The following is a 22,629-nucleotide window of genomic DNA, read 5'->3' on the forward strand; positions in this document are numbered from 1 at the left end:
TTTTTTTTTTTTTTTTTTTTTTTTGGTACTGGGGATTGAACTCGGGACCCTGCACTTGCAAGGCAGGCTGCAGAACCACTGAGCTAAATCCTCCCCCCATTTAATTAATTTTTTTAAAATGACATGTTTTATATGAATTTATCTTGTCTTCCAAAAACAGTGAAATCTTTTATTATTTATGGAATGAAGACTAGCAAAGTGTATCATAGTTATTTTAACGTACAAAGTAATTCTGATCATTTCAAAGTAATAGTCCCACTGTGAAACTTATAAACATTCAAGTTTAAAAATCTGAACCACTATAGCTTTTACATTTTTATAATTAGGGCTCTGAAGATGGCTTGAAAGAAAAAAATGAAATAATTGCCCGACTAGAAGAAAAAACGAGTAAAATTACTACAGCCATGAAACAGCTGGAACAAAGGTACAGCATTTCCAATACTAGTTTCTTTTCGTTCCCCTCTCCCCTCTTTTTCTTTATCCAACTCTGACACCTGCCACAGAAACCATTAGGAAGTAGAGATTAGGATGTGTTTTTGGTTAAGCTGTGCAGAATTTTATTTGCTTTATATTAGGTTAATTTGTTTGTAGTTACTATTTTGTAGATTTTTAAAAGGCCTAATATCAGCAATTTCCTGTGGTTCAATCTATAACAAAACAAATACACAAGCAAAAACCTGGAAAAATCCTAAGTGAACAACATACACGGTGGGGTTATCCCTGATTAGCTTCATGCGTATTGACCGTCATATCCTTTGCCACTCACCATCTCTGTATCTGTAATCAAGCATCCTGAACAAGCAGTTTAGTTTGCCTTCTCTGAGCCAAGTCCCTGAACCCAACCCAACCCAAGATATAGTTTTGTTTAAACTCAATCGTTTTATATTGGCATTTTTCACTTTTATCGTTGGAAAATGTAATGTATTCCATTGCCCTGTCATGTTGGTGTCGACATATGTCTTACCATTGCTTTCTTTGAATCTACCTATGAAAAACATAACTATTAATGCTTTATTGACATGAATATTCTTTTATTGACATCCTCTTTCTTCTTTTTTCTTTTTTGTTTTCTTTATCCCCATTTTTACATTTTGGACATCTTTATTACCTTTTTCTGTCTTTGATTTCTGTCCATTCCATCGTGAAGTGATAGCGATTTGTTAACTCAAACTAGGGTGATTGCAATGTCATTGGTGAAGTGTGCCGGCAGCGACACTCAGGACCAGTATAAGCTGGTCAAGGACATCTCTTTCTGAAAGCCACTTGCGCCTAGGCAGACTAAAGGGAAACCCATGTTCTGCTAGAATATCAGACAGAATAGAATAGGCGCGCTAGGGCCTTGGAGGCTTTCTCGTCGGCTACCTGGGCAGTATACTGCCTCGGGTGGAGCCTTGCACTTGGGTTTCCACAAACACATTCCTCACGCCTCGTGCCCAGGGCTGAGGGCAGCAGTGACAGGTTCCAAATGCTCAGCTACTTTTTGATGGAAAATATAGAAATTGTTTAAAAATAAGTTCTTCTGGGGTTTCACTTGTGTTGCCACAGATGTCTCCCCTGACCCTACCCTAGCCCACTGCCTAAGGATTCCCTCACTGCTATTTTTAATGTTTTAGAATAGTTTCTGACCCCGACCAGCCATCGTCTTGTGCTTTAGGCCCTCAGCTCCTGGTTCCCACTCCCTCTTCTGTGATAGCACAGCTTCAGGGCCTACCTCACTTCTTCCATTTTACTTTCCATGACCTTAGAAAAGAGCGTGGGCCCACTGCCTTAACATTTAAATTTCAATTTAAACTTGGAGATCACTTAAACGTTAATCTCCTTTCCTTGAAAGCAGCATTTATACTGCTGCAATACCTGAGGGCTGCCCCATAAGTCTGATTTAAAGTAGAGGGGAGACATAGGGCTTTTGGTTAGTTGAACAGAAGTGTCCCCTGCAGTTCCCTCCAAGGATCTGATGTCTCTTGGATCTTGGAGAATATTTTCTTATAAAATATTGAAGTTAAATGTCAGAAGTCTTAATGGTCAAGAGGGGTGCAAAGAGGAGCTAAGCCCTGGGACAAGCAGTGGTTTGCTAATAAAAACACAAAAAGTGAAAATCAAATTTTTTTAGCTAATTTTTAATATTTAATGTTGAGAGAAAAATAACCTCTAGAAAATGATGCCGAATAGTACTAAATTCTTTTTGAATGTTGAAAAATACATGTATACATACACATACGTGCATATACAAAGCTTTGGCCTAGCTTAGTAACTGTGTAATGGTCCTGTAGGAAGGACTGTGTTGTTTGGAGTGATTGTAGGCCTCTGCTCTGCTGCAGCAGTCTGATCTCCTGGCTTCTAGATCAACATAACAAATACCAGAGGGCCTCTTGGCCACATAGACACGCCTGCTATGCTTTCCACAGTTTTGTCAAACTTTAGAGCTCGTTCATGCTGCTCCAGATAATCGTAAAGGCTGTATTGCTTTGCACTGTTCATCGTGAGCAAGAAATAAACACATTTGAAGATAGTATTTCGAGCATATTGTGTACTGTGTTAAAAAAAATCACAAAACAATTTCTAGACATTGTGTGGCTCTTTCACATTTGAGTTTGTGAGTTTTCCCCCAAACTTTGTTTTCATTTAGAAATGTTTCTATTTCCCCATTTTTCTTTTATTTGTCTTCTTCACCCTTTTACACCCTAGTTCTAGCCTCAGTTTTACCCAAAGTTGATTTGAATTACACCAGATTACAGCAAGCAGAGAGGGCACAAACGGAAGCGGAAGGCGAGGACGAGAAGTACCTGCAGGAGTGTCTCAGCAAGTTGGCCAGCCTGCAGCAGCGCATCGCGCAGAAGGAGAGGCAGCTGTGAGTGCCACTCTCGGGGACCCACCTGACCCACCCCCGCTTTTTGCACATAATGGTAGAATATCAAAGTTTTTATTTACCTGATGATGCCAGCTAGTTCTTCCACTTTAAAAATAAAAAAAGGTTGAGCTGGGGATATAGCTCAGTGGTAGATCTCTTACCCAGTGTGCAAGAGGCCCTGGGTTGTGACCCAAGCATGTGCACATGCACACACACACAGAAAATATAATTGTGATATATTTTGTGTTTATTTTTGTTTTTATTCTTTTTTTGAGGGGTTGGGGTATGAGTCAGAGTCTCCCTTTGTAGTTCAACCTGGCCCTGAATTCACTCTGTAGCCCAGGCTGCCCTCAAACTTGTGATACTCCTGCTTCAGCCTCCTGAGTGCTGAGATTACAGGAGTGCACCACCACACCCAGGTATTCCAGGTATTTATTTACAGAGCACTTTCAGCTCCTTCTTGCTGTCTTCCCTAGGAGAACTTTATTTTTTCTTCTGTTAACATTAAGCTGTTGGCCATTAGGTATTATGTATAAGAAGGGATGCTTTTTTTTTTTTTGGTGGTGCTGGGAACTGAATTCAGGGCCTTCATCTAAGCTGCATCTCCAGCTCTTTATAAACTTTTATGACAGGGTCTCACTGTGTTGCCCTCAGCCTCCCAAAGTCGTCTGGTATTGCTGGTGTGTGCTTTTATTACCACAAGGAGTTTATGTCATCACAGAACATGCAGTTTTCTGAGAACAGTTTTAGTATTTTATATGATCTGTGTAGCACCAACTAGGAAGGATGTCAGTATATGATACTGAGTTTAAAAAGAACAGGTTTGGCTGTGGATGTAGCTCAGTGGTGCTGTGCCTGTCCGGCAAGTGCAAGGTCCTGAGTTTGACTCCTGGTACCAAAAATACATAAATAAATAAACAGGTTTGCAGTCAGGTTGTTAAGTATTATTCCATTTTTAGTAAAAGTAATAAAAACCATTAAATATATTCACATGAACACAGAAAAGTGGTGGGGTTTCTTTTTGTTCATTATTTGTTTTTGAAGGTACTGGGGATTGAACCCAGGCCCTCATACCTGCTAGGCACACACTTATCACTGAGCTACATCCCGGCTCCCTTTATTTTGAGACAAAGTCTCATTAAATTGCCTAGGCTGGGTGCAAACATACAATCCTTCTGCCTTGGCCTCCCAAGTACCTGGTATAATAGGAATTTGCTATGCCTAACTTGATTTGAACTATAAAATCTAAAATGTAAGCCAGCACAATGTTGTATGCCTATAATCTGAGCTTCCTGGGAGGTTGAATCATGAAGATTACAAGTGCAAGCCCAACCTGGGCACTTTACTGAGCTGAGATTTTGTCTTAAAGAGAAAGAAAAGCTGCGGGGGTAGCTCAGTGCAAAGGTCCTGGGTTCAATCCCTAGAAATGCAATCAATAAAAGAAAATCTTAAATATTTTCCACTAGGAAATATGTGGCTGTGGATAGAAATGGCTAGCTATGAGAAAGCAATAAGAACGCAAAGAACAGAAATATTAAAATGGTATTGTGATTGTGATCTGCTTAATATTATGAGATTTAATATTACAATTAAAATATAAATTATTAGAAACTAGTATTATTAGAATATGTGCTTTGTTACATCTACTTATGAGCAATAATAAGGGAAACATTTGGTGGGGTTGGGGTCAGTCTGAAACGCAGGACCTCAGCCGGGCCTAGGGGCGCAGCCATAACCCAAGCCCTTGGGGCCAGAGGCAAGATTACAAGTTCGAGGCCAGCCTGGGACACATAATGAGACCTTGATGCAAACCAGAAAGAAAAGGTAGGACTTTGTTTCATTTTGCCAGCTGGACCCTATTGCTGGAGAGACGTCAGTGCTTTCCTGAGAGCTGGCGTCGTCAGGCAGTGTAGACTTTTCCTCAGTGTCTCCTGGCCTTAGATGTGGCCTATAATCGGTCAGCTTCGAATAGTGATCCACGTGTTAGCACTCCTTACCAGGACTGATTTTGCTATTACTGATCTTAAATTGAATTAGCAGCTGCTGCATTTATCACGAATAATCATTAGTTATTTGTGTAAAAAAAAAAAAATTCACTCATCACAGAACCTCCTTAGTCAGTTCCCTGCATTTCTACCCTTGGTCCCATTGGGCTGCTTTTCACAGACAAGCCTGCCCTTCCCTGGCATTTGCTGTGGCCCAGTGCTTGGGGATAGGGAGGAAAACCATAAGTGACTGTCCAGTCGGGGCTCTCTGAAGGGTCTGTGGACTGACCGTGTACACCAGAAATATTCCTGCAAGCAATACCTGTAGGAGGCATTGTGAGGCCAGAGCAGGCCAGCAGAAATGCTCGGGAGGGGACAGCACCGAGCTCTGTTGCTGTCATTCCAGGGTGCAGCTGGAAACCGACCTGAAGATTGAGAAGGAGTGGAGGCAGACGCTGCAGGAAGACCTTCAAAAGGAGAAAGACGCCTTATTTCAGCTCCAAAATGAGACTGAACAGATCGTCAGTCTTAAAAAAGTTAAGAGTGGGAAGACTTGAGATGTTATATTAACAAATGTTAATTTACTTAAAAAGATAATTTATATAACTTACATTTATACAAGGAAACAGTAGGGCCAGGGATTTAGCTCAGTGGTTCTGCTGCCTGTCTTGCAACTGAAAGGTTCTGAGTTCGATCTCTGGTACCAAAAAAAAAAAAAAATTCATACAAGGAAACAGTATGTAGTGGACCCTTGAATTAGGAACTCAGTTCCTTTTTGAGGGCTGGTTATAACTCAGGTTGGTCAGTTGCCTTCACGGTCTCTCTCCTGTGTAATCTTAGGCCACACTTTCTTCCAGGCAGATCTCAGAGAGACACTGGCCCAGGATTTCTCAATTAACCCCACATAAGAAAAGCTGTTGTAATGTTCCTTCCAGAACTCTTCGAGGGTTAAATCTGTATCTGAGACTATCGTAACTCAAAACATTGTAAGTTAAAACTAAAATTCTGATAGTAACCCACATTGTTCATTGTATGTCTGGCCAGTCTTAACCTGAGTGTCCACTGTATAATTCTCATCTGAAGGAGTAGAATATAGTAAGGAAATTAAGGAAACAGAAAATAATTGAGGGGCTGGGGATTTAGCTTAGTGGTTCCACCGCCTGCCTCACAAGTGCAGGGACCTGAGTTCGATCCCCAGTACCAAAAAACAAAACAAAACAAAACAGGAAACAGTTTATACAGCACGTAGGAAAAAAAAAAAGGTTGGGTGTGGTAGTGTGTCCCAAGTTTGAGGCTGGCCTGGGTTATATAGAGAAACCCTTTGTAAACACCAAAACATACAGCATGTAGGAAAGGGCTTTGGGTACCTAGTTGTGTTTCTTATAAAAAGCTCAAAGATAAGCCAGGCATAGTGGCGCAGGCCTGTAATCCCAGTATTTGGGAGACTGGCTGAGGCAGAATTGCCACAAGTTCAAGGCCAGCCTGAAGTACAGTTAAACACCTCTCAAAAAACCCCAAAAACTCAGTGAATAGAAAATTCTTTTTTTTTTTTTGGTTTTTTGAGACAGGGTCTCATTATGTAGTTGAGACTGACCTGGAACTCACTATGTAGCCCAGGCTGGTCTCTAACACACAGTGATCCTCCTGCCTCAGCCTCAAAAGTGCTGGGATTACAGGCATGCACCACCACGCCTGGCTGAAAATTCTTTTGAATTAAATAAATCTTTGTGGATTTAAATACCAAATCTATTAAACAACCCCCCCCCACACACCATGTTGTGTTGTTTTGTTAATTCAGGCTGGTTCTGAGCTCACAGCAGTCCCCTGCCTCTGCCTCCTAGGTGTTAGAATTACAGGCCTGCATCACACAAAGCCATGCACACACACACCATTGGTACCTTTATTGGAGAAATCTTTGTGAGACTTCTTATGAACATACCTGGAATATTTAATATACACATAGAATTTGGTGGTAGAGCTTTAAATTACTCATTGAACCATAGTAAATGAAGTGAATAAGCTGAGCTTTATTTGTTTATTTATATTTTTGGTTTTTTTCTTTTCTTTTTTTTTTGAGACAGGGTCTCACTATGCAGTTGAGACTGACCTGAAACCCACTGTGTAGCCCAGGCTGGTCTCAAACTGTGATCCTCCTGCTGGGCATGGTGGTGCATGCCTGTAATCCCAGCACTCGGGAGGCTGAGGCAGGAGGATCACAGTGAGTTCGAGACCAGCCTGGGCTACACAGTGGGTTTCAGGTCAATCTCAACTGCATAGTGAGACTCTGTCTCAAAAAAAACAAAACAAAACAAAACAACGATAAAAAAAGATCAAGGATATTGATTTGTTCCTAATTAATGGTATATAGACAATGTGATAGATTTCTTTCCTTTAAATTGTTTTTTCTCTTTTATTGTTTTGAAGGAGTTCCTTAATCTCCAGGATGAAAATCAGCAGTTGAAAAAAATATATCATGAACAAGAACAAGCTCTTCAAGAACTTGGCAACAAACTTAGCGAGTAATTTCCCTTTTTCTTTAATTAAGTAGCCATTCACTCTTATAAAGGAATGAATGTGCTGAACCAATTATGTAGAAAAGTTTAAATAGAAGAAAAAGATAGGAACTATTAAAGAAAAACAACAAAAAATTTAACGACTAAAAAATAAGCCAGGTGTGGTTGGGCATGTCTGTAATCTCAGTACTAAGGAGGTGAGGCAGGAAGATTGCTGTGAATTGGAGGCCAGCCAGGGCTACATAGTGAATACAAGGCCAGTCTGAACTACACAGCAAGACCTTGACTCAAGAAAACCGATGTGTGGCCAGGTGTTTGGTGTAAGCTTATGAGGGTTAATTTACTGAATGTACCACTCACACATTTGCAAATAATTCACTTCTTTTAATATAGAAAACTAAAAATAAAAAACTACAGTGGCCCATTAATCCATTCACCTTTATAAATTCTTTGTTTTATATTATAAAATTAGCACAAAAAAAGGTACAAAATTAGAGCGAGGTGTGGTGATACATGCTTTAATCCCAGTACTAGGGAGGCTGAGTGGGGAGGATCACTGCAGATTAGAAGATAGCCTGGATTACACAGCAAGACCCTGTCCCAGCCCCCCACCAAAAAGGCACAAAATTAAAAACAAGAGCTTCCTCCTGCCAAAATATCAGTTTGCAGTGTTGGAGCGAGGTTTGCGTGTGAGCATTCCAGCCATGTGCACAGATCTGATGAGTTATATGGCGGTGCCTGTGTCGTTTGTAGAGATTGAGCTCCATGGAGATCATGCTGTAATGGAGACGGTGACAGGAGGATTCGCATAAGAGGGATGAGGCCAGTTCCCAAAGGCAGAAGGGTTTCCATCAAAGGAGATGTCCACTGTCAAAAGAACAAAGCTGTTGTTATCTCTATAGGTTTTCAAAGAACAGTTCACCCTGTGGCTCTGATAAATAAGCCCCTCACGCCATCTGACAGCCGTTCATGGAGCACATTGGTCAGACTGTGATAAGCATTAGGACGTCATTTCCCATGCACTCGCTCTGCTGGCCGTTGTTTCCTGAGTGGCTCTGAGCCAGGCCCTGTGCTGACAGACTGACCGTGTGTGGTCTCAACTTGATAGATTGGTGTTGTAACGTTAAAATGGAACAGGAGACCAGTGTTATGTCACTGCTGTCTGCTTCGTACTGGAGTTGCAGTTCTGTTAAATGCATGGTCATTTCAGTGTCACGATGCTGCCTTTGGACTTGGTACTTCCTTTAGTCTGGTTCTTTTTTTTTTCTCAAATTTAAAAATCTGCAAGCAGTTTATGGTGTAAGGTTAGTGTACCACACAACCTGTACCAAATGTGTGGGCTATGGAAGGATTTTCAGGGGTTACTTTGACTGAGGTCTTTTCTTACATGCTGACTTGCATACCTAACCTGAGCATATGTATTAGTGCTGGGTGCACAGGTTCAGGTGGGAGGCTGAGGGAGGAAGATTGCAAATTTGACACCAGGCTGGCAACTTAGCAAGACTCTTTCAAAATAAACAATCAAAAGGGCTGGGGATGGAGTTCAGTGGTCACTGCCCCTGGGTTCAGTCCCCTGGTAGCACATGCAGGTGATTAAGTTATGCCAACATGCCTCTCTGCCACCTCATTCCTGTCGTCACACTAAAGCACAAAGGACACATTTCTCCCCACCACACAATAGCAAGAATAGTTCTTCCAAAACTTGGAGGTGGTGAGGGACAAGGCTGTGCCAATTTTTGTGCTGGGGACTGAACCCAGGGCCTTGTGCATACTAGATTGCCAGTGAGGATCATTGCTTTCGTTGGTCTTTTAAGACAGGGTCTTAATTTTAGCTTGCCTCCAACTCACAGTCCTGCCTCAGCCTCCAAAGTGCCACCCAGTCATTGCTTTCTAGCTGGTGTTTGGCTTTGTAGGTCATTTAGCTATTGTTTTAAATGGGGTGGGAGCATACTGTAGAATGGGTGCTGAGATTCTAGGTGTGTACCACCATGCCTGGTTTGAGTCAAATTTGTAAAAGGGGAAATTAAAATTTCAGAGTTGTTGTTAAACTTACCTTTGTGCTCTGTACTTTGAAGGTAATCCTAGGTTTGATAGTATTCGTTAATATGATTCAGAAATAAGTAACTCCCTGCCAGCACCTAGATATGTGACAAAGGGTTAAGCCACCCCTACCCCCGCTGTAAAATAGTCCCACAACCCCCAAGGAGATGTGGGTGACCGTGCAGCCGGGAAGTGAGCTGTTGCTCTGTACACTGAGGCACTGGATCAGAAACTTACTCACCTTGATATTTTAGGCCTGCAGTTTGTATAAGTGGTTAATTTTAATTAGAAAAACACTTTAACAAAGTATTTGCTCTTACTGGCTTATTACTGAAGTATTCTTAGAGCGTTTTTTGTTTTTTTTTTTGAAATAGGATCCTGTTTTATAGCCCAAACTGGCCTCAAGGTCTTGTTAATCTTCCTGCCTCAGCCTCCTGAGTGCTGGGATTTCAGGTGTGTGCCACCATGCCCAGCCACACCGTAATGTTTTTGACTGAAATTGCTGTAATATTTGATCAGTGAGGGGTGATCATCATAAAATGCTGTGAATGTTTACATTTAAAAATGTATTATGGCCGGGGCTGGTGATGTAGCTCAGTGGTGCCAAGCCTGCCTCATAAGCGAAAGGTCCTGAGGTCAGTCCTCCGGTATGGGGTGGGTGGGGGGAGAAATATTACAGTAATAGATACATGCCATTAATCCTCTCAAAATTATACTCCAGATACACTCCCTCACTTCTAACACAATTATCCCATCCTTCTTAGAAATCTTTTAATTTTTCAAAATGTAAATATTCGCTGTTTCTTTACGTCACCTCTTGTTTTTAAAAGGTGAAAAAAGCATCATATTGTGCTCTCACAGCGTTTATTCCTCCACACCTTGTATCTGCCTTGCCCCCAGCGTGGCTGGCTGGTGTGTGCCACCATGCCCAGCTAGTTGTATACCCTGCCCAAAGCCAGTGCCTTGCTAATCAATTGCTAGTCAGTACTAAAATGTGGACCTGTTTCTAATCTTTTTAGATCCAAGCTTAAAATAGAAGATATAAAAGAAGCTAACAAAGCCCTGCAGGTAAGTAGTAAATGCTTTCCTCCAGTAAGAACATGTAAATCTGTGTGAACGTCTCCAACACAAAGCCAAGCAGTGTGTAACCCAAGGTGTTCTGTGGCTCAGGAAGGTGCTGGCCGGACCTGCTCACAGCCCTGTGCAGCAAGTGGCAATTAGACAATGGATGGATGGGGGCCTGGCCCTTCCTTTACTGCGGATGTCGCTTTCACTGCGAGTCTTCCTGATGGAGGCTGACCTTAGACAGAATGTCAGTCCACTTCCTTACATCCCTGATGGCGAGCATTTTAGGGCTTTCAATGATACAAAGCCCAGTGGCACACATACCATAGGTTCGCCACCACTGCCCTACAGTGTGACGTGAGAGTTAAAAGTGCTCTGAACTTAATCTTTCAGTTCCTATGTCAGTTTATTAAAATGGTTTGCAGTTCGTGACTTTCAGCAGGTCTGGGAGTTTTGAGTTTCCTCTTCCTAAGCTATCTTAGGAGTCTCTAGGGTCGCTTTGGACATGGAGGATGTTAATCTGTGTGGACGTGGCTGGTACCACTCATCAGCACACTGTTGTCAGGCATCTGCTTGCACAAATCCCTTCTGATATAGGAGAAAGTGGAGTGCACAGTGAGCGCTTCAGTGACATTTCCTACCCCAAACTACCAGTTCTTTTCATCAAGATGTTCCATGAAAACAATCTTAAAGAGTCCTAAAAAGACAATAAAAATTAAGCCTTCAGTCCCTTGTCCCTCACCCTAGATCCAGCTGCCCCGAGAGCTACTTTATTTTGACCTTCTAGGATTTATTTATAAATAACCTGCTCATTTTTAGCTTTGGTTTTTTGAGACAGGGTCTGTTAAGTCCAATCTGGCCTCGAACTCCATGGTGATCCTCCTGCTTCATTCTCCCAAGGGCTGAGATTACAGGCATGAACCACCATGCCTTGCACTTATATTACTTTTGAATCATCAGTTTTGTCTTCCCAAGGTAGATAAGAGTTTTGTTCACTTTCACATTGGTCTCTTGCTTCTCTTCAGTGTCTTTTCTCCCCTGCAGTGCTAGGGAATTGAACCCAGTGCCTTTTCACTGAAATACATCCTATCTCCCACTCCCCTTTAAGACAGGGTCTCATATTTACATTCCTCCTGCCTCAGCCTCCTGGACTGGTGGAATTCCAGGTATGCACCATCATCCCTAGCCTCTTATTTTTGATTCTTCACAATCTATAGCTGTAAAATGTTCTTGGGCAAAATAAATTTTGAGACATTCTCACTATATATAGTTCAGGCTGGCTGGCCTCAAACTTAATGACAATCCTGCTTCCTCAGCCTCCCAAGCGCTGGGATTACAGGTGTGTACTGTGATGCCTGGCCTCAAGTGTGAGTTTTAGTGTTACCATTTTGATCATTAACGCCTACTTTTTCTTCCTTCTACAGGGACTCGTTTGGCTGAAAGATAAAGAAGCAACACACTGTAAGCTTTGTGAAAAGGAATTCTCACTCTCTAAGAGAAAGGTAAAGGAGGCAGGGAATAGAAAGCTTTTAGTACACAATGTTCTAACTTAGTAAGTTGTTCTCTCACTTTTTCATATAATAGCACCACTGTAGGAACTGTGGGGAAATCTTCTGTAATGCCTGCTCTGACAACGAACTGCCTTTGCCTTCCTCACCAAAGCCGGTACGGGTCTGTGACTCTTGCCATGCGCTGCTTATTCAGAGCTGCTCGTCCAGTCTGCCCTGAGTAGAGCTGGCTCTTGGCCTCCAGAGCTCCTGCAACCCATTGCGGTTGTGTGACGGACCACTTGGACTTGCCTTCCAGACAGCCCTTGTTCAGCAGCTGAAGTGTCACTTTAACACACCTCTAAACTCACAGCACCGGGCAATGGGATGACTTGTTACTAACTCTCCGGCTACCTGGAGTCCCCCACAGCATGTTGAGATGACTTAGTGTAATTACCACGTGAATAACTGTAACCCTAAGCACCCCAGGGCCCTAAGCGTACCCCGCACACTCTTGCCTTATGTTGCTGAGGCTGTCTTACAGTAAGGCTGCAGATTGTTCATTCCTTCCAGTTGGCATTTGGTGATGCCGGACATTCTCCTACTGCACTTTAAAGCTTTGCAACTATCAAAGACTGGAAATGCACACTTTTTACAAGTATTAACATAATTTGTTTTGTTATTCTGTAAGATTCAAGTTTATTTGCTTTTTTCTCTTTTGCAATAGAAAAGGCTAATTCCCTTTGGCCCTTTCTACAATCCGTTACTACTGTGCATGTTAATACCCCTTTTTTTTTCTTGGTACCAGGGATTGAACTTGGGCCCTTGTGTTTGTGAGGCAGGCCAGCAGAATCAATGAGGCAAATCCTTGGCCAATTTTTTTTGGTACCAGGAATCAAACTCTGGACCTTGCACTTGTGAGGCAGGCAGCGCAACAAAACTGAGCTAAATCCCCCGCCCTCCCAGATGTTGATTTTTAACAAGGGGTCAGACTCTTAATTCAGATATTACATAAACCCGTGGAGGCTTGACAGCAGGGAATGACAGGTTCATACTTCCTGGTAAACACCTATTCCCTGGCACACACATAATTGCAGCACTCTTGAGTGATCACAAATTTGAGCAGAACCTCTGCAACACAAGTGAGATCCTAACAATAACAAAAATAGTAAAATAATAAAAACAAAAGGAGTAAGGATAGAGCTTAGTGTAATGGCCCTGGGTTCAATCCCTGGTACTAGGGTGGAATGGGGATAGATGCTCTTAAGCATTTAAAACAAGGGAAAAACCAAAATATTTCCTTTGGCATGATAGGATGGCAGCTGACAGATGTTTGTTGCATTGCTAGAAAGCATTACTGAGATGACCTGCCGCTGCAATCCATGTCCCACATCCACAGGAGTTCATCTGCCAAGCACCTCCACATCAGGGTCTTGGGTAGATGTGCTTATTTCAAAGATTGATTCAGTGAACACTGACCCGTATTTTGCTGGCAGCACTAGAATTCAATCTGTAGTCACTGTTACCTTGTATCATTACTCAAACATTACCACCATTCGTGTTTTTTAGCCATGCCCTTTGTGAATCTTCTAAAAAATATACTAGAGAAATTATATGTTTCTCAGTGTTATATTCAGTAATAGATGTGTCCCTGCCCTTTAACTATTCTGCAGGACCTTTTCCCGAGTATATACACTAGATTTAAAATTAATTGCCAAAGTATTAAGTCACTATTTTGAAAATCTATTTTTTCCAGAACCCATACATTTTCAGTCAGTTTTTAAGGTCACCATGAGGTATATCTGATTTCGATTTTTAGATGTTCTTTCTTGAAAACTGACAGATGTCAAGAGATAATTATATTCTTGAACCCTTTTGTATCAATGCAATAGATTAACATTTTTATGATCCTTGAAAACAAGTCTGTGTAAATGAAATTTTCAAATAGATGTTATGTATTTCAAATTTTAAAATTTGTGGTACCAGGGATTGAACTCGGGTCCTTGCGCTTGCGAGGCAGGCCACTGAACTGCTGAGCTAAATCCCCGGCCCTATAAAATAATTTTTTAAAGACAGGGTCTCGCTAAGTCCCTAAGTTGCCCAGGGTGGGCCTGTGTGATCCTTCTGCCTTGGCCTCTGAGAGTGCTAGGGACTACAGGTGTGCCAGCCTGCGTTTTTGGTACCAGGGATTGAACTCGGGTCCTTGCGCTTGCGAGGCAGGCCACTGAACTGCTGAGCTAAATCCCCGGCCCTATAAAATAATTTTTTAAAGACAGGGTCTCGCTAAGTCCCTAAGTTGCCCAGGGTGGGCCTGTGTGATCCTTCTGCCTTGGCCTCTGAGAGTGCTAGGGACTACAGGTGTGCCAGCCTGCGTTTTTTTCTTGAGTCGGCTTTTCCGGCTTAAGGGCCATTGATACTAATATAGATTTTTCTGTTTAAAAATATTTTATAGCCAGGAATGTAGGCACATGCCTGTAATTCCAGCACTCTGGGAGGGTGAGGCAGGAAGATCACAAGTTCAAGCCCAACCTGGGCAACTTTGTGACCCTGTCTCAAAAACAAAACAAAAGGTTGTGGATATAGTTCAGTGTGAGTGCATAAGTTCAATCTCTAGGGCCACAAAAGGAAAAAATAGACACACAAAAAAAAACTTTTCATAACTCTTACTTTGTGGTTATGGACCGAACACTACTTTTACTTTAAATGATAAATGCATATTCCATCCCCCTTATCTAGCCAGAACTACTACAATGACAGGGTCATGGTGCCAATGAATTACAAATTCCTTTATCTTGTAATGTTTTAAAGATGTGAATTTTATAAATCAAATAAAAATTAAAAAAATTAGTCTCTAACATCTTATACTTTGCCTGAAGATTCTTAAGACATTACTATGGGAAAATAAAAGCACATCAAACTTGTCACACCTGCCTCACAAGCACCAGATCGAGCTGGATCTCCAAAGAGGGTGCGGCTAACAAAAAAACTGGGCTGGGGTGTGGCTAAGTAGTAGAGCATTCAAAGCCCCTCCGCCAAGAAGAACCCTGCCGAGAGCCAGCAAGTGCCAGATTCATGGGCTATACAACTTTCTAATAACAGAAACTTGGTAACCTTTATCTAAATGTTCTTTAATTTGGGTATGTTTAGGACTTTCTGCAAATCCAGTTTATCATCAGTAACCAACACGAAGCATTCTAGGACAGACGCCATACCATTATCTCCCACATTGACATTTATTACATAACATTTCTAGCAAAACAAGTAAGTTCAATAAATGATTTCACATTGACAGGTTTCATTTTGATCCATTAGCCAATTTGGAAAAGAAAAGCCATACTGATCCAAGTTGTAAAATTAAAAAGCACCTTTTCCTTGCTACATATGGTATTTTTAACTAAAACGTCAAGCTGGTACCAGATGCAAAATCCAACTGCAGGATTTTTATGTAACACAGATTTGTGTCTTACATTGTTTTGATGTAGTCACTTATACAGATATTTTAAAACCATATACTCGACTGGGCAAGAAACTGAAAGTACATCTGTGAGAATTATACTCCACAGTGAATACCTCAATTCTCACGTCATTGAGAAACTTAACCTACTCTAAGACATCTTGAAATAACTTACAACTCTCACTTTTGGGAAACATTTTTGGTACTTCGGCCAAGTGCTGAGGGGATTTTATTCTAAAATCTAGGGCTAGCATTTAAACTTTCAACACTCCCTTCCCTAGGTAACACAATTATGAACATTCAGAAATCCAGGTAACTCTTACTCCATCAACATTTCAGAACTGCGCCTGATAATGACATCTGAAAAAGAATATAGAATTAGCGGAATTTATACTCCTGAAGCCACCTAAACTCATCTTTAGGCTTTATAATTACAGTGCTGACCAGAAGAAAGTAAAGAAAAAAAGTCACACCCAGTTATTCAAGCTCTAGTTCAGATGTCTGCTTATTAAGACTTGCAGTTATGTAGAAGTGAACCATTACCCTCCTAATATTACGCTACACTGTTTGTACAGCTAACAGTAAAATACATCAACCCAAATCTTATGAAGGCAGCACATCTTAAGAGTAACTAGTATATATAAAAAGTATCAACATCAGTGGTTCGAATATAAAAATTTATTTTTAAGTCAAAGTATGCAACAAATAAAACCTACAGAAAACAGATTTTCCCATCACAATCTGTTGCTTTACCAAATAATATTTGAAAACACATTCCTTCAGTCATTATAAAGTTCTTAAAATACAAAAGAAATCAAATCTGTAAGAAAGTCTAGTAGACCAGATGCTGCTGTTAGGACTTCTGTGTTGGTGTCACGTTCAGTACATCCCACGCCATCCGCCTCCACTCATGCCACCTTGCCCATAGTAGCCGCCACTCCCTCCACCACCACGGCCTGAAGAGACAGGAGTTGCTGAACAGGAGACACCCATACACAAAATACTCAAAATAATGTCTGCACTCAAAATTATGGGTACTGCATGTGGGGGCTGGGTTAATACATACCAGAGATACTTACCATAGCCACCCAAGCCATCAGGAGTACCATATCCTCCGCTGTAATTGTTCCCCATTCCCATCCTTCCAACAGATCCATATCCTCCCTGATTATCTTTACAAGAAAAAAGGGGGGGGGGAAGCATTTGAAACTAACTGCCAAGTAGCTAAGGCTGCTTATTTTAAAAACTGTACATACCCATTCCATCTCTGCCGTAGCCTCCCATGCCAGAACCTCCCATTCCAGAGCCACCTCCGGGAGTGGAATTTAAGAAGAGTTCAATGTATCGATGTTCTTTAAAAGTTAAGAGTAAAGCATGGGTCAAATTTATCAATAAAATCTAATAATAAACTGCAAGTACACCTAACATTTGAGGTATGAAAAAAACCTAAGGAAGACAAAGTCTACATAGAAGTCAAATGATTTCAGAAACCTGTGTATCCTAGGACTTCTTATATTTAAACAAATCAGCAATTTACTCCATAGGTGAGCTCACATGCAGCGAATGACTATTAAACCTAAAAACCAAATCGACCCTACACAGATTAACACCAAGCCACGTGTTGTGGCCTCTGCCTATAACCTCAACACTGGGCTTATGGCAAGGTCACAAATTTGAGCGTGGCCTGGGCAACTGAGATCCTTCCTCAAAAAGAAAACAAGGCACTGGGCCTGTGTCATAAGCACAAGGTTGCAAGTTCGATCCCTGGTTAGCCCCCCGCCCCCAAAAGGGCTGGGACTGAAGCTCAGCACCAAGGCTATGTTCAATCCCGGGTACTGCCCCCCACCTAAAAGGCACACCAAAGATACCACTTACGCATGTTATTTTTATCTTTAGACATGGCAGCTACTGCATCTTCATGTGTCACAAACTCTACATCTGCTTCTCCTGTTGCTCTTCCATCTGCTCCAATATCAATATGAACTCTTATTGGATTTAGTGGTGAAAAGAACTAAAAAGTAAACAAATTGTTATTTTTCTTCCAGTTACTAAAATTGTGACACACCTTGATTTTTCTTCATCTATTAAAATAAACTCTTCCAGGGGTGGGGATTTAGCTCAGTGGTTCCACCACCTGCCTCAAAAGCACAAGGTCCCAAGTTTAATCCCCAATACCAAAAACAAACTCTTCCACTGCTCTAGGTTGCTAAGTTAATTGTAACAGAAATTTCAGCGAATGACTATTAAACCTAAAAACCAAATCGACCCTACACAGATTAAAAGCCTCATATCCGACCATAAGGGTAAATTTTAAGGCCAGGCATGGTGGTGCATGCCTGTAATCCTAGCACTTGGTAAGGCTGAGGTAGGAGGATCTGTACAAGTTCTAGGCCAGCCTGCACTACAGTGAGACCCTGTCTCATAAGTAAATACGTATGTACATATGTCCTACTTACTGGATGCTGGAGGTATTTTAGGCAGAACATGGTGGTGGATGCTTGGAATGCCAGCTATTTGGGAGGCAGAGGCAGGAGTTTTGCAGGCTTGAGGCCAGCCTAAGCAGTCCAGAAACCTTGTGTTAAATAGAGATGAACTCAGTGGTGAAATACGTGCCTAGCATGAAGTACAGTCCAGGGGATTCAAGTATCCATTACTATATGTATATATATATATATTAAAAACAAAAAAGGAATTAAAAAAAAAATTCAAGGGCTTGCAATGTGTCTCAGTGGTAGAAAGATTACCTATCTAGCATGTATGAGACGCTGGGTTTGACCCCAGTACAGCCAATTAAAAAGACAGGTATTTTCAGCTGAGGGAAGTCACGCACACATTTGTAATCCTAGCATGGGGTGGGGTGGGGGATATGTGGCTCGGAGGCAGGAGGATCTTAAGTTTCAGCTCAGCCGGGAGAATTAGCAAGATCCTGCCAAATGAAATGAATGGAGTGTGGGGTAGTAGCTCAGTGTGAAGGCCCTGGATTCAATCCACAGAACTGCCAATCTTTTGGTTTGCCTGGGCTGAGTGAGCAGGAACTGTCTTGGGCCATAATACTAGAAGCCCAGGGCTACACATATTACACATGCCTAATCATGAATAAACTTTTGCTTTAGTAACCAGATGCTATTTTTGGCTTTACAAACCACCAGATCTCAATTACTCAGTGGGTAAAAGCATGGGGGTACGTGTGTGTGACTACCTTTGATCCATGGGTGTAAGTCTAGTCATCCCCCCACCAATCAACTTGAAATCTACTGTTTTCATTTAAAGCAGCAGTGGCTACCTACCTAGCCTGGAAAGCTAAACAGATGAAATATGTTACATAACTCTGAAAATTTGAAATCTTGCAGCCACAACCACTCTATGCTCAGTCTCTTGATTACATTATTTCCTGTCCCACACAATGGTATTGGGGATCCAGCTTAGAGGAGAGCGAGTTCATCCCTGGTCTTTTGGAAACAGGACCCCAAAATTTCAATCCTCCTACCTCAGGCTCCAAAACAGCTGAAACTACAGGCTTGCACAACCATACTGTGCACCTCTATCCTTGACTTATAAAAACAGCTTTTTACCCACTTATATCCTATTGTAAGCATAAAATGAACACAAACGTACCAACTACTAAAGACAGGGCAAACATATGTTTACATCTGTGGTCTTTTCTCCCCAGTGCTGGGGACAGAACAGAGGACTTTGTGCACACCAGGGAAGTGGTCTAACAATGAGCTTCACCCTCAACCTGGACTGATGTTAAATTATAAAGAATGGGATGACATTAATCCTTTAAAACTGATAGCAAATATAAAAACACTATTACTAAATTACTCACATTAGCAATGTCATTTTCAGTTGCTCGAAAAGGCAACCCTCTCATATGTACGAAGTGACCACCGTGAAAACCTGAACTCGCATCACCAGCGCCACCATAGCCATGTCCTCCCATACCTAAAAAATAAAAGTTCACCAGTATTATAAACCACTGATATATAAAAACAATACATATATTACAAGATAGAAAGCTCTTTAAAGGAATGCACTGAAATGATTGTCAGTTTTTATGAGTCACCTATATTGTCACTAAAAGTAAAGCAAATAATAACAATTACAATTTACTTCAGAATGAAACTTGATTTTACCTCTCCCATCTCTCATTCTGTCATCAAAGCCATCATTTCCGTAGCCGTAGTTATTATAGCCACCATAGTCATCAAAACCTCCATAACCTGTGCAATTTGAGAAATACATAAATACCATATTCCAAGAGATGAAATTTTGTTTACAAAAACACACTTTCTGTTATTTCAACATTTTGAGTTTGCAACCCAACTTACTGTGTATTAAAGTTAACATTTAATTGAAATAAAAAAAAACCTCAAAAGGATAAACTCAGACATAACAAGTAAACTGAATTTCATGCCTATGCCAATTTAATTTTCACTTCTGTGCAAGTTTTCTAGGTGCCAATATGTGCATCAATCAAGTCCCACAGAAGGCCATGGGAATCCGTATTTTCATGAACAGGTTTTAAAACCTACAGGTACTGAAATTACTGCCATTTCTATATTTCTTGACAAAAATGTCAGGAATATTAAGAAAATGACAACAGAACCTTTGTTCATTAGATACACATACCACCATCATATCCATCACCTCCTCGGCGCATTCTGTCATACATACTTCCACGCCCAGCTCCATAATAACCCCCTCTTCCTCCTATTGGTCTATCATATGGTCCCGGCCGTTGTCCCAGCAATCTTCTTGGTGGATCATAAAATCCTTTGATTTCACTCCTGCTACTTCTGAAGATCTCAATATACCTATTTAAAAATGTTTTAAGGTACAAGTTTCAGCATAAATGTATTATTAGTGTTATTTAGATATTGGGCAAAATGCAGCAAGTCTTTCTACACCTAGTACATAACCCAATTTAAAATACCTAAACATACCATAACGTAACATTTTTTACACCTACAAGCTTAAATAATTAAGTTTTACATAGGCAAATGAGTCATTTGAAAACAATTCATAAAATACAAATATATTTTTAATTTGTTTCCTTTAGCACATGATAGATGTTTCAGGAAAATATGTATGATACAAAAGCATTTATCAACAACAGCCTACAGAGAAATGGAAACAATCTACTTTTAATTTAAACAAACTATTAGCATCAATTCCCCACCCAAATCTGTAGTTTCCAAGTTAAATTTAGGTAATTATCAATTCTTTTAAACTACCCCAGAAAAATGTTATGGTTACCCCCCCATTTAAGCAATAGTGACCCACAACCCCCAAAATAAAAAGTTTAACACCATCCCCAACTCTCCATCCCCACCTGTGCCCTATTCTTTCCTTGTGTTTCCCCAGAGCATTTTCTGCTATCTCCTTTGAAGCAAACTGCACGAAGGCCTCCCCTGTGCTTCGCCCCTGGTAGTCCATCGTCAATGTTATCCCATTTGGCACGATTTCCAACCCTTTAACCCAAGGACAAATAACCCCATCAAGGGGAACAGTGTTAAAGGCTGAAACATTCCCATCTGAATCATATATTTAAAAACATGTCTAAACAAAACAAAACAAAACAAAAAAAGCTTAGTTTCCCATCACCCCATAATACAAATGGAATATTTCTCAAATATTATTGGATTAAATAATTTTTTTTGCAACCAGTGTCTTTAAATTACACTTTTCTAAAAGCCCACCTATATTACATGAAAAAAAAAGCTTTAAGTCAAATATATGCTCCATATACTAATTCATGGTTCATTTTATCACACTATTCTCAATTAACTGTACTACATATCAATTAGGTTTTACATATTTTACATTCTGTATCCAATATTAACTGGAGCACATTTCATATTTTTAATACATACCCAAGATTAACACAAATTTAAGCTTCAAAATTAAATTGAGTTTTACAAATTGAACTGAGTAAATAATAAAAATACAAAATTAAAATACTACTAAACTTTGACTAATACTAGAGGTACCTTGAAAGAACTGAACTATTTCCTCTTTGCTGCAACCAAATGGCAATCCACGAAGTCGTACTGTCCCATCACTAGCGTCATTTGGACCATTATGTTTCATAACCCAATCCATCTCAATACCGTTTGATTTAAATGCTATAAAAAATAAACAAGCACATAAAGCAGTCAATCAAAATACACCCTTGTCAAGAGGTACCAAAGAAAACACCTCTCAGAAGTGTTACAATAGGAATTACTAACAACATAAGACCTAAGAATTACTAAAATAAGACCTAAGACAATTCTGGTGGCCATGTCACAATAAATGGTACCCCAACTTTCTATTTTGAAGTAGGGAAACTAGTGAAACCTAACTTCCCCCCCAAACAAAAATCCTCAACTTCTCAGTACCAAGTATTTTGTGTTAGTTAAAAAAAACATTTTTTGCATAATCCCACTACCTGAATCCTGAAACAATTTGATTATGTTATCTTAAGGCCATCTCTAGTGTTTCCCTCATCTCTCACTTCTCAGGATTTCTTTTTATTCACTTAAAAACAGGCAAAGTTTCAAAATCTTTAACTGTTAGGAAGCTGTGTGTTGTTCAGTTAGCTGTCCACTCACATTAAGAACCTAAGTTAGGCCAGGCGCTGTAATCCCAGCACTCGGGAGGCTGAGGCAGGAGGATTTCTGTGAGTTCCAGACCAGCCTGAGTTCCAGGTCAGTCTCAACTACATAGTGAGACCATATCAAAAAACAAAACAAAACAAAACAAAAAGAACCTAAGTAAAAAAATGAAACGAGTACTGAATGTTGGAAAGAAAGGCATTACAAAAGGCTAAGTTCTTAGATGCACTATTAATTCTGAACACATCAAATTGACTGGGGGAAAAACCCACTTCTATTTTAAGTAAATCTAGTTCACTTACCAAGAGCAAGAGTTTTTTTTTTGTTTGTTTTTTTGGAGACAGAGTTAATCAGATTCAGTTTAAAAACAAGTTAAAAGATACTCAAAAGTGAATGCCTTTGAACAGTAAGTATCCCCAACCCTCCAATACCAGGGATTGAACTCAGGACCTTTCACTTGCAAGTAGGCGTGGTGCTACTGTGCTAAATCCCTGGCCCAGTAAAGCCTATTTTTCAAGCTATTCATTTGGAAGTCACTGGTAACAGTATACAATCAGTTTGCTCACTGCTGTAACTTTTTAGTCAAAAGGCGATACATTCACATTCAGATAGTATTAAAAAAAAAAAAAAAAAAAAAA

The 22,629-nt window shown here is 40.5% G+C and overlaps 2 protein-coding genes across 14 annotated transcripts in view; one reads left to right on the forward strand and one right to left on the reverse strand.

Moving 5' to 3' along the window:
- Positions 1-13,834, forward strand: part of Rufy2 (RUN and FYVE domain containing 2) — a 29,519-nt gene extending 15,685 nt beyond the window's left edge. For 2 of the 4 annotated variants that reach the window (XM_019204891.2, XM_010605787.3), the window contains exons 12-18: positions 327-424; positions 2,729-2,848; positions 5,240-5,369; positions 7,258-7,352; positions 10,406-10,454; positions 11,876-11,953; positions 12,036-13,834. In XM_019204891.2, the coding sequence (XP_019060436.1) occupies positions 327-424; positions 2,729-2,848; positions 5,240-5,369; positions 7,258-7,352; positions 10,406-10,454; positions 11,876-11,953; positions 12,036-12,179 (714 nt within the window). In that variant the 3' untranslated portion in view covers positions 12,180-13,834. Of the gene's footprint in view, positions 1-326; positions 425-1,147; positions 2,663-2,685; positions 2,849-5,239; positions 5,370-7,257; positions 7,353-10,405; positions 10,455-11,875; positions 11,954-12,035 lie in introns of those variants that run through there. The other 2 variants (XM_019204892.2, XM_010605795.2) reach the window with 2 other exon arrangements.
- Positions 13,835-14,912: 1,078 nt separating this feature from the next.
- Positions 14,913-22,629, reverse strand: part of Hnrnph3 (heterogeneous nuclear ribonucleoprotein H3) — a 12,985-nt gene continuing 5,268 nt past the window's right edge. For 5 of the 10 annotated variants that reach the window (XM_010605654.3, XM_010605715.3, XM_010605723.3 and 2 more), the window contains 8 exons: positions 21,386-21,520; positions 20,728-20,866; positions 20,025-20,209; positions 19,529-19,615; positions 19,222-19,337; positions 17,268-17,403; positions 16,649-16,744; positions 14,913-16,564 (listed from right to left, as the gene is read on the reverse strand). In XM_010605654.3, the coding sequence (XP_010603956.1) occupies positions 16,272-16,564; positions 16,649-16,744; positions 17,268-17,403; positions 19,222-19,337; positions 19,529-19,615; positions 20,025-20,209; positions 20,728-20,866; positions 21,386-21,497 (1,164 nt within the window). In that variant the 5' untranslated portion in view covers positions 21,498-21,520 and the 3' untranslated portion in view covers positions 14,913-16,271. Of the gene's footprint in view, positions 16,565-16,648; positions 16,745-17,267; positions 17,404-19,221; positions 19,338-19,528; positions 19,616-20,024; positions 20,210-20,727; positions 20,867-21,385; positions 21,521-21,988; positions 22,080-22,629 lie in introns of those variants that run through there. The other 5 variants (XM_010605673.3, XM_010605689.3, XM_010605708.3 and 2 more) reach the window with 5 other exon arrangements.

The sequence above is a fragment of the Fukomys damarensis genome, unplaced genomic scaffold (assembly GCF_012274545.1).
Source record: "Fukomys damarensis isolate Sample0158 unplaced genomic scaffold, DMR_v1.0_HiC HiC_scaffold_20, whole genome shotgun sequence".
NCBI classification, from domain to species: domain Eukaryota; kingdom Metazoa; phylum Chordata; class Mammalia; order Rodentia; family Bathyergidae; genus Fukomys; species Fukomys damarensis.